Source organism: Mastomys coucha, unplaced genomic scaffold (assembly GCF_008632895.1).
Source record: "Mastomys coucha isolate ucsf_1 unplaced genomic scaffold, UCSF_Mcou_1 pScaffold5, whole genome shotgun sequence".
Classification (NCBI taxonomy): domain Eukaryota; kingdom Metazoa; phylum Chordata; class Mammalia; order Rodentia; family Muridae; genus Mastomys; species Mastomys coucha.
In genome coordinates, this window is record NW_022196911.1 from 72,274,850 (window position 1) to 72,287,026 (window position 12,177).

General features: G+C 49.0%; 1 protein-coding gene across 1 annotated transcript in view; it reads right to left on the reverse strand.

The window, feature by feature from the left end:
• Nucleotides 1-2,893, reverse strand: part of Abr (ABR activator of RhoGEF and GTPase) — a 203,665-nt gene extending 200,772 nt beyond the window's left edge. Inside the window, exon 1 of the mRNA XM_031354143.1 lies at nt 1,718-2,893. Coding sequence (XP_031210003.1) covers nt 1,718-2,759 — 1,042 coding nt within the window. The 5' untranslated portion in view covers nt 2,760-2,893. The remainder of the gene's footprint in view (nt 1-1,717) is intronic.
• Between the last annotated feature and the right edge of the window lie 9,284 nt (nt 2,894-12,177).

Sequence of the window (12,177 nt, forward strand, 5' to 3'; positions counted from 1 at the left end):
TCCTATACAAGTCTGCCTTGAGGAGACCCTAGAAGAGACTTGGCTTTGGCAACGCCTCTCGGAGGCCACTGGTGCCAAAGCATGTGCACTGCCTGGAATCTTGGGTCTAAAGGAAAGAGAACCTTTTTTCATTACTGAGCTACTGCTGAGGAACACCTTTGTAGTTAGCCCCAAGCATGTGCTGGTTTTTAATTTGCATCAAGGTGCTAAAGAACAGACTGCCTGCAGAATTAACAATCACTCCCGGGAAGATCCAGAGCACTGAGATTACCTGACAGAATGACTGATGTGGGTCTTGGGAGCAACGGGACAGGTGCCAACTACAAAACATCCGAGGCGACTTCAGCCTCTGAGGAGGGCATCTGAAACCTGGCACCAGGGAAAAAAATCTTTGGCTCTTGCTTTAAATTAAAGGGGAACGTAAAAAATGATTGCTAGCAGGGATGGCAGAGGCATTACCTATGGGAAGCGCAGCCAATATCTGCTAATGAATAAGTGTAATTGATCAAAACAGATGACTTGATGGATCTTCCAAATGTGCTTTTAGCAAAGTGGACACTTTCTCATTCAAATGCAAACTCACCCAGATAAGACCTAATAATGGAGATTTTGGAACAATCCCAGAATCACTGATGTGTCTCCCCACACTCAGCCCACCCCATTCACGGAGCAAGAAGGCATCTTAAGTGCCTTGCTGTAACACAATCAACCCAGACACCAACATGCCAACATCAATGCATGCCATCTGCATGCCTGAGGGGACCCTGGCACTTACGATGCAGCAAAAGGGCAGTTGCATATCACCCCACAGCCCGGTTAACTATTTCTCCTTGCCTAGTTCTACTCCCTGACCTATGAAGAGCTGAACAGCCTTTCGAGTTCAATGCAGGTTGCTCATTAATTTAGACATTTTTTATGGAGCACTGTGATCACAAGGGGGATTCAAAGACAACTACAACCAGGCCCTCTCTTCAAGAAAGATGGCAGATTAAAGAGGAAGCAAAACACACAGGACGATCTCAGCTCACCTGTTCAAACACATCTCAGGTTAAGTTTATCTCCTTTATCAGGGAAGGCATTGGGTCATACAGGCTTTCTAGGAACCAAGCCAGCCCAAAACTGGGATTCCAAGCCTTTCCCTCCTCTAGGGCTCCTGGGAAGCCTACAGACCCCAGAGCAGCCTTCTGGGAAGGAAGAATGGTCAGGAAAGAGGAGCATTAGGCACCTCCTGGAGTAAATTAGGCCCCCCAGCATGAGATGCAGGCTGGAGAAAATGCAAGATAACTTCAAAAGATTTGGGGAAGGACTTCCGCACTAAAAAAATCTCAGGGAAAATGGGGGACTTCTGGAGCTTCTGCATAGTACTATTAGGGTGGTGCAAAAGACTCTGGAGGATCTGTGAGGAGTGAGGGCTGAAGGCCAAGATGAAAGGTCCTGCCAAGGTCTAGGCAAGTCCGCCATTCCACCACACTTCTCCCCCGCCTCGCCTCCCCCCGCGACTCCAGGCACAGCCATCATGTTCATTTTCATAAACTCACCTGAACCCCCAAAATCACTTCACGCGCTCTTGTTTTGTGTTCCACAGATGGCTTTACAGAGAGGGGAAAAAGGCTTCCCAACTGCCTAGGGTTAAAAGGACCACCAAGGCATTCCGTGGCGGGGTACCAGCAGCCAGCAGGATGGATCAGCCAGGTACCTAGAATAGGGGTACGCTTACCTACGGAGAAGCCGTCTTCGTGGTCAGAGCTGTTGTGGCTGCAGTCACTGCCTCTCTCAGGCGAGCTGTGACTGGGCGAATCCCGGTCCGGCACACGCAGGAACCTCTTGCGCCCCCACTGGGCAAGGTGCTCCCGCGCCCCGCGTCTGGGGGACTCATCCTCCGCCTCCAGCTGCTCCAGGTCTCGACTCCGCCGCCGGTGGTGCCGCCAGCCTCCGGAGATCAGGTGCATCCAACGATGGGGACTGCAGGGCCTCGCGGGCTTCTCTGCCTCATCGCGGGTCCCAAACCGGTAGGGGGCCATAAGTAGGTGGCCGAGGACGAATTTCTCATTCAAATCCACCATCTCGAAGTCGTGGTCACTGCAGTCGCCTCCATCATCCCCACCCGAAGCGTCCGGTTCGCCTTCCTCCGAGCTCCGCCCTGCCTGGGTCTCAGAGGGCCGCTCCTCTCCGGGTACAGTGGACCCCGTGCCATCTAGGCTGGGGGGCGCACGGTCCTCTCGGAGCCTGAAGAGCAGGCGAGGCTGCACCAGTTGCTGGTGGATGGCAGCGGTCAGACTGCGCACGGCGCCCCCTCCCTCCACCGCCCCGGGCCAGGCAGGAAGGTCCAGGCACAAGTAGGGGGATGGCTCCGCCGGTGTCGCCACCTCCGAGTCCGGGTGCGCGGGGCCAGGGGAATCTGGGTCGCGACCCGCTGCGCCCTCCTTGTCGCGCGGTGGTGGCGGCGCGCGCACGGGCCCGGCTGGCTCCTGCTCCTTCACCAAGGCTCCCCTGCTCCCAGTGTCGCTGCCGCAGCCTCCGCCGTCCCCGCCCTCCCGCCGCCCGCCCGGTGGATCCATCTTCTCTCCAGCCAGGGCCGCCTGCAGGTACCAGACTTTGAACTTCTCCTCGGCCAACACCTGTTGCAGCCGCTTCAGGTTGAGTTTGCAACGCTCGAGCTCGCGCTCCATGTCCGGCACCGATTCCAACTTCATGACTGGAGTCTCCTCCCCAGGGAACTCGGCCTGCCAGTGGCGTTCAAACTCCTGCGGGTCCCACATACTGGCCCGGCTGTCGGGCCTTCCGGGCCTGGCTGCTGTGCGCCTCGGCCGGCTGCGATGGCGCCTGGAGCTCGCTCGGAAGCGCGTGCTGTCGCAGTCGCTTGTCCCTCGCTTCAGTCCCTGGAGGAGAAAAAGAGAAAAAAAAATAATAAAGTTTTTCCCCTTCCGCCCTCGTGCCTTTTTTTTTCCTCTTCTTCCTCTGGGTTTCGCCTCCCTGACGTAAGCAGCCACCGGGCTGCGGGGGCGGGAGCCCGGGGCCGCTATCGCCGAGACCGCGGTCCGCAGCTGCTCGGCTCGGCCCGGTGGGCTCGGGCGCGCGGAGAGCAGCGGCGGGGGCGGAGCCTCGGTGGCGCAGGGCCAGAGCCTGCGGGCGCGCCTGGGAGCCGCGCGGGCAGCTGGGCCAGGGCCACGGCAGGGCGGGTCGGCCGGGCTGCCCACCTCAGAGGCGCAGGCGCTGCCCGCAGCTCAGCCCGCTCGCACCCTCCGAGCCCGCCGTGTTGCGCAGCTCCAGCCGCAGCGCGCGATCCGCGTGATCCGCGCTCCTTTCCCTGCACCCAAGCGCGCGGCCACGGGGAAGCGGGAACTGGGGCCCGAGAGCGCGCGGAGCTCTCTGGGTCCCAACCAAGGCCTCCTGCCACACCCCTACCCCCACCCAGCCTTGCCATGCACTCAACAAACTCTCCAAGCCTCTGCCTTGGGTCAGGGAGGCACCTGGGACCGAGGAGAGAAAGAGGCGGGAAAGGCGAGGTGGCAAGTTCCCTTGGGCTGCCCAGAGCTGGGATGTATCCATCGCCTTGGAACTAACTTGTTCAAGATCATACAGCAACTCAACCCAAAATTGGGGATAAAGCTTTGGTGTTTGGGTACTTTAAATGTTCTCTTCATTGCTCCCTAGAAATTTTTCCGGAAATTGTGATGGTCCTGTGACCTCAAAACTTAGGGCACTCTTGAGTGACTTGAGCCAAGCCATAGTTGCAGAGACCTAGGTTTAGTAGATGACCTTCCACTCCACCTTCTCTTTGTGGCCTCAGACAATGCCCTTAAAGGTGGGGAACAAAAACAGGAGCTGGGGGAAGGCACGAGTGGGCCACGTGGGCGTGGGGACTCCAGCATCATCCTCTTGAGTGAGGTTTACAGCCTGCAGAGATGTCCTGATACACTCTGTCTCGTGCTTGCAGAAGAGCAGAGACCTTATCAGTGATTCACGAGTTTCTTCATTTCAAAGATGAGGAAACTGATACTATTCAGAGGCAAAGTGACTCCAGAGCTGGAAGCCTTCAGGCGTCTAGAGCTGGACGCCTTTGGGAACTGGAGCTAAAAGCAAAAGGAACTTCTTTCCAGCCTTCTGCTACTCTCCTGTCTCCTGGACCACAGGCATGAACTGCCCAGCTCCCCCTTTTAATCCTCTTCAATTCATACTTGCAGGTTCTGAGAAACATCCTTTGTCTTGCGTGTGTGTGTGTGTGTGTGTGTGTGTGTGTGTGTGTGTGTGTGTGTGAAGGTGTGTGAGCATGCACTCGCTCATGTCTGTGCATGCAACTACAAGCATGGTGTATGACCAGTGCCTACTTTTGTAGAGGTTGGAGGTCTGCTGTCTTCCTCTATGACCTTCCACCTCCACCATAAAAGAGACAAGGCAGCTCACTGAATCTGGGGCTCCCAATTTCTGCTGTTTGACATGTTGGCCAGGAGGCTCCCCCAAGATCTGCCTATTTTGTTCTCTTCTGTGTTTATGCCCAATTTTAAATGAGTACTGGGGTCTGAACTCAAGTTCCTCATGCTTTGGAAGCTAATACTTAATCAACGGAACCATCTCCCAGCTGGCTATCCACAAACAAGATCGAGTCAATGCTTCTGTGTCACTTCAGAGGTCACTGTCCCCCAACAGGGTGGAGTCCAGACTCCTTGCATGCCATAGGGGGCCTGCTAGGTTTAGTCTGTAGCTCCTGTGCTTTATTTAGCCTTAAAAACTCAATTATAGAGGCAGGCAGATTTCTGAGTTCAAGGACAGCCTGGTCTACAGAGTGAGTTCCAGGACAGCCAGGGCTACACAGAGAAACCTTGTCTCAAAAAAACAAACAAAAAAAAAACCCCTCAATTATAACACCTTGTCCCCAAAGTTTCCTTAAAAACAAAAGCCGGCCTCCCCCCACCCCAATAAAAGTTATTTTATGTATATTTTTTCCATTTGACCCCCCTGCCATACAACTCTCTGAAGCTGAAGATGTCCAGCCCTGTGAAGCTTTCTCCAGCTCTTCCCCAGCATGCTTGCATCCCCACTGGATCCTGCACAGGGCCGCCTTTGGTTTCCTACAGCCCATTACAATTAGTGACATCTTGTGTTTCCTTGAAAAAAAGAGCACACAAGGGCAGAGGTTTGTCTTCCACTTTGTGTTCCTTCCTGCTTAGCATGACATAGAGATGTTGATCACTGTTGAAGGGGGGAAATGTGACTAAAGGAATGGTCATCCAGAACACACACGCGCGCACACACACAGGCAGTCACGGGCATATGCATGCATGCACATTCACACACCTACACACACACAGACTCATAGGCACATGCACACACGTGCACACACACAGAGAACTGGGCCAAATGTGATTTCCCCAGAGGCTTACAACTCTGGAATGTTCTTCCTTGTCAAAGTCTGTGTGTCCTGGTGTGTCTCCTGTCCCCTCTTTCTTTCTTTTTTCTTTTTTTTTTTTTTTTCTGATTTAGTGAGCGATTAGCATAGACTGCCATGGCATTTGTCTTCTTGTGAGAGTATTACAGAGGACTGAAGATCTTGTTTTGACTTTATTCAAAGCAGGGTTTCTCTGTCTAACAGCACTGGCTGTCCTGGAACTCGCTCTGTAGACCAGGCTGGCCTCGAACTTGGAGATCTGCCTGCCTCTTCCTCCTGAATGCTGGGATTAAAGGCCTGAATGTCTTTTAAAATACACTAATTTTGAGTCCCTAGTTGGGATGATTTTGAAATACTTCACCTAGTTTTTTTCTCTGCTACGTTCTTTTTTGCCTTAGCTCCATATCCTAAAGCCAGCACAACCTCTTTTGTCTACTGAGAAGGTTGAGGCCTGCCCATCCCTACAAGCAGCGAGGTTAGAGACATTCCATCAAAATCTATAGGCATCACAGGCTCTGTTAAGACTCCAGTAGTGACGGATGACCCCAGTCAATAGCATATTGACCCAAACATCTTGCAGTGTGTATGCTGAAATGGACAAGGAAAGAGAAAAACTGTAAGTTACTATAAACATCAATTTCTGAATGCCTGAACTCCCAGGGAGGACACTTTCAACTCTGTCCTTTAATTAAAGCAGTGCTATGATTTCCTTTTGGCTCAAGGAAGCTGTTACCGAAACCTCTAATTTTTCCCACTAGGGCCCATATAGCTGGGAATTGCAGCATTCATCTTCCATAAACAGATCCCAGGAGCAGCATCCTCCGTTGTCTCTAGTTGGTGAGTGGTTCTGCTTTGTTACCTGGTTTCTGATTATCACGGGAACAGGAGCAGGGTAGCTAACATTTATTAGGTCCACATTTCTAGTTGACACACAGCTTTGATCTTATCTAATTCCTCACAACAAATCCATAAAGAAGGAGTTATTGTTGCTGTCTCAGAGAGAGAAGTGGGGTGGGAGGAGGTCACAGAGGTTAGAGGTCACATAGCTAGCTAGTCTGTTGGCTTCTAAAACCCAGCAGCTTTGCGGTATCGAAGTCCAGATACATTTGTCATTTCCATCCAGATCCATTTGTCATTTCCATCCGTGCTCAGGGAAGATGATGCTGAGCCCCTGGGAGGCCCTAGGGCCAGGCAAACAGGATTTTACTCTAACCTGGCGTACCAGATCCTTTCCGGTGTCAGCTTGTCGGCTTGTTTTCCCAATGTCATTTCCTGAATTCCTTCTTCTTGCTGCACCTATTCAAACTTCAACCTGCATGCTTCTCTGTAGCAGATGTTTTTTTGGTCCCACGTCACCTCCTCTTGGTCTGTCTAAGAGTCTTTGCTGCAGCTGTTTGGACAGCCCCCATGGTTTCCTCGCCTCAAATGTAAACCTCCTCCACACTCTGTGTGTGTGTGTGTGTTGTGGGGTTAGGGGTAATTTTCTTCTGTTGGATCCCACTATGTAGGCCTGTCCTATCTGAAATTTACTGTGTAGACCAGGCTGTCTTTGAACTCACAGAGATCCTCCTGCCTCTGCCTTCTGATGTTTGAAACAATGAATAATTTTGTTTTTTTAAAGATTTATTTATTTTATGTATATGAGTACACTGTAGCTGTACAGATGGTTGTGAGCCTTCATATGGTTGTTGGGAATTGAATTTTAGGACCTCTGCTCGCTCCAGTTGGCCCTGCTTGCTCCGGCCAGCCTGGTCACTCGGTCCCTGCTAGCTCTGGCCCAAAGATTTATTTATTATTATAAATAAGTGTTGGGCAATGGTGACTCACGCCTTTAATCCCAGCACTTGGGAGGCAGAGGCAGGCAGATTTCTGAGTTAGAGGCCAGCCTGGTCTACAGAGTGAGTTCCAGGACAGCCAGGGCCACACAGAGAAACTCTGTCTCAAAAATACAAAAAAAAAAAAAAAAAAAAAAAAAAAAAAAAAAAAAAAAAATGTAGCTAGACAAGACCATTTCTTTTTGCAAAAATCATGAGTGCACATTGGGGTAGGGAGTTCACTTGGTTTTTATTTTGCCATGAGTGGTGACTTTTCCCTATTAGCTAGAGACCAACCTCAGAGTCTTTTGAGATTGACTAATTTTAAAAGCAAATGAAGGAAGGGGCCACAGCTCCAAGCCATTGAGTTTCTGGAATGTGAGGAGTGGAGAGGGTGATTTCTAAAAGAAAATTATACCAAGCAGGGGAAATAAAAAATTTACGTAAAAGTTTCACTAGAAACAAATGGGCTGGAGAGATGGCTCAGCGGTTAAGAGCACTGACTGCTCTTCTAGAGGTCCTGAGTTCAATTCCCAGCAACCACACGGTGGCTCACAACCATCTCTAATAGGATCCTGTGCCCTCTTCTGGCATGTCTGAAGACAGCTACAGTATACTCATATACATAATAAATAACTTTTTTTTATTGTTTTTTTTGTTTTGTTTTGTTTTTTTGGAGACAGGGTTTCTCCATGTAGCCCTGGCTGTCCTGGAACTCACTCTGTAGACCAGGCTGGCCTCGAACTCAGAAAGCTGCCTGCCTCTGCCTCCCAAGTGCTGGGATTAAAGGCATGTGCCACCACTGCCCAGCTCCAGCTAGAAATTTCTATGGGGAAGTTCTTATGAAACAGGCATTGGTTAATAAATGTTCCCAGCTCCTCCTGCCTTTTCCTTTCTCTCTCTCTCTCTCCCTCCCCACTCCCTTCCTCCCCCCTTCTCCCTCCCCCTCCTGCTTCCGCCTGCCAAGAGCTGAGATTACAGACACATCCCAACACACTGCTAGGCTCCTATCTTTGGGGGCCTTTCGGAGGCAAACATTGAAATGTTTGTTTAGAAGTCTCTGGCAGCCAGGTGTGGTACAGGCCTCTATTCCCAGCACTCCAGGAGATCTGTGAACTTGAGGCCAGCCTGGTCTACATAAGGAGGTCTTAACCAAGTAAAACTGCATAGTGAGATTGTGACTCAAAAAAATAAAACAAAATAAAGAACTCTCAGAAAGAATTCAGCCCTAGGGCTGGAGAGATGGCTCAGTGGTTAAGAGCACTGACTGCTCTTCCGAAGGTCCTGAGTTCAAATCCCAGCAACTATATGGTGGCTCACAATCATCCATAACAAAATCTGACACCCTATTCTGGAATGTCTGAAGACAAGCTACAGTGTACTTACATATAACAAATAAATAAATCTTTTTAAAAAAAGAATTCAGCCCTATTGCTCACAGTAGTGAGAATCAATCAATAGCAAGCTCCTTACATATTGCCTTTCCCTCTGTCTGTCTCTCCCTTACTCTAAGTCCCTGACCCAGCTCTGCTTTACTCTCCTCACTAAGACACGTTCAATGTCCCCATGCTCTCTCTGCTATATCCACAGTAATGGATCATCACTGTCCTGTCCCCAGCTCTTTTCTGGTGTCCCATGCCATCCTTTACCATGTAGATCTGTATCTAATGAGACCCCTTTGAAAAGCCCATTGTGGTGGTTTGAATGAGAATGACCCCCCATAGATTCATATATTTGAATGCCTAGTCACCGGGGTGTAGAACTATTTAAGAAGGATTAGAAGGTGTGGCCTTGGAGGAGGCATATTGATAGGAATGGGCTTTTAGGCCCATTCTCAATCTCTCTCTCTCTCTCTCTCTCTCTCTCTCTCTGTGTGTGTGTGTGTGTCTGCCTATCTATCTATCTATCTATCTATCTATCTATCTATCTATCTATCTACTGTATCTGTTTCTCTGTGTTTGTGTGTCTGTCTGTCTATCTCTCTGTCTCTCTCTCTCTAGCTCTGCCTGTCACCTACAAACCAGAATGTAAAGCTTGCACCTCCTTCTCAGCCCCATGCCTGCAGCCATGCTTGCCTGTCATGATAATAGGCTACCCTCTGAAACTGTACTCAAGCCCCCAATTAAATGCTTTCTTTTATGAGTTGCCTTAGCCATAGTGTCTCTTCACAGCAATAGAACTGTGACTAAGACATATAAACACCCCATAACTTTCTCTCTGGAACCTCTCCCTTCCCAGAGCCATTTAATCATGACACTCTAAAGAGGGACTCACCTTGGTCCCAATAGCATATTGTATTGATTCTCTGGTTCTTCAAGTCCACTGCTCCTCAAACTTCAGGCCCTCAAGTCTCAAGCCTACAGAGAATGAAGGATCAGATGACTATGGCCAGCTAACACCTCTTATTCCTCCAGATCTCTACAAGATGTCAACAAGACCTCTCATTCATGTCTGAATGAAGGAGTAAATGAATGAATTATTCATACTCATTTGGGTTCTTTGGATCTCACACAATATTTTTTAAATTACAGTCGTGTGTGTGTGTGTGTGTGTGTGTGTGTAGATCAAAAGACAATTTGCTGGAGTTGTTTCTCTTCTCTCACCATGTGGATCCTGAAGATCCAACTCAGAATATCAGGTTTCCCTACAAGGGCTTTTGCCTACTGAGCCATCTCTGCCTGTCTCAGTCTTAAACTCCCACGTTAGTGGACAGAGTGAGAGGCACTGTTGGCAACCTCCAGACAACTAGCCTGTATGGAAACACGAACTGCGGCTGTCAGTCATTCACACGTCTGTCTGAACTGCTTTTGGCTTCACTTCAGCCATGGTTATCAGTGAAGGTCTGGGAAGAGGAATGGAATGAAAATATGGAAAGAGGAGTTTAGCTGGGCTGAGCCCCGAATCTCTGCTGAAGACACTGATGAAGACCCTCCATTTGCCTTGGGTTCTCTAGGTGAGGCTTGTCCAGACACAGATGAGAAGGTCTAAGAGAGCTATTTATGAGGTTAGATAGAAAGGTTAAAAAATAATAAAGTAAGGAGACACGAGAAGAAAGAGACCCCTTCCTGGGGCCTAGCTTTCCTTTCCAACTGAGAGTCAAACGTCAGCACAACTACCAGTGCCTAAATTGCCTACAGAGATGGTGCTGTTTTCCTGAAGAGGCCTCAGACAAGGATGTTAGAAAATGAGCTGCGCTTCCTCGGTGCCGGGATGTCAGAAACTGGAGATTTTTGTGTTAACACTTCCTTCAAGTTCCTAACTTTAAATAGTGTGCCTTAAAATGCCACCTTACTCATAATTTCCTTAAGATAAATAAGGGACCTCTGAGTCTGAGGACAGTCTAGTCTACAGATCAAGTTCCAGGATAGCCAAGGGTACACGGAGAAACCCTGTCTCAAAAAACAAAAATCAAACAAAACAAAACAAAAACTCAGAAACAAAACAAAACAGAAAAGACAAAAAAGTAAGGGGGTACAATCCTAATCACCAGAATTCAGTCCTGAGAACCCACAGTAGGAGGAGAGGACTGGATCCCCAAAGTTGTCCTCTGATCTCCTCACATGCACGGTAGCACACGCATTCTTGCGCTCTCTTACACACACACACACACACACACACACACACAACTCTACAATAAAATAATTTTTAAAAGTTAAAAATTATTAATTAAATTAAAATTAAATTATTAGCTAATTGTGCTGGCACATGCTTTTTATCCCAGCACTCAGGAGGCAGAGGCAGGTGGATGTCTGTGAGTTCAAGGCTGTTCTACGCAGCAAGTTCCAGGATAGCCTGGTCTACATAGCAAGTTCCAAGACAGCCAGGGCCACATAGAGAGACCCTGCCTCAAAACAAAAACAAACAAACCATAAAAGTGAGACTCGTGATTCTGTCTAGGGCCCCTGTACTATTGCACTAGATGCTGCCTCTATGCTCATAGGAACATGTTGATTACAAAAATCTCATATAGCAGGTTTTCAATTGTGCAGTCTGGTTTATCCTTTTTTTACTTTCTCTTTTTTTTAAAAAAGATTTATTTATGTATTATATGTAAGTACACTGTAGCAGTCTTCAGACGCACCAGAAGACTTCATCTGATCTCATTACAGATAATTGTGAGCCACCATGTGGCTGCTGGGATTTGAACTCAGGACCTCTGGAAGAGCAGGCCATGCTCTTAACCACTGAGCCAACTCTCCAGCTCTTGCTCCAGCCCCACTCACCCCAGAGTGCTGGAAATAAAACTGTATGTCACTATATCTATATTATTAAAACAAAACAAAAAAAAAGGCAGGCAGTGGTGGTGCACACCTTTAATCTGAGCACTCAGGAGGCAGAGGCAGGCAGATCTCTGAGTTTGAGTCCAGCTTTGTCTACAGAGTGAGTTCCAGGACAGCCAGGGCTACACAGAGAAACCCTGTCTATAAATAAATAAATAAATACACACATGTGTATGCATGTGTATATGAATGTATATGTAATATCTATACCTCTGCCTCTTCTCTCTCTGCCCCCTTCCTTCCCCTTCCCCCTTTCTCCTTCATGCCCCCCAACTTTCATTCCATTATTCTTTTCCCCCATGCCTTCCCTTCTTCACTCCCTCCTTTTCTTCCTTCTTATTCTCCTCCAGATTAGCCTGAAACTTAATCTTCCACCTCAGTCTGGGGTTACAGGTATCCATCCCCAGCCTCATCCCCAGCCTCTGTCTTTGCCTTGATACCAGAAAAGAGCTGCAAATGGTGTGTCCTCATTACCCTCACAGTTCTTCCCAGCAGGGTAAGGCCCTCTTCCCAGAGCCCTCTTCCACATAGCTCTCATCCACATAGCTCTCTCAAACACTCCTTTTCACACAGCCCTCTTCCAACTCCCCTCCTCCACATAGCCCTTCTCCCACAGCCCTCCCCACACAGCCCTCCCCACACAGCCCTCCCCACACAGCCCTCCTCACACAGCCCTCCTCACACAGCCCTCCTCACA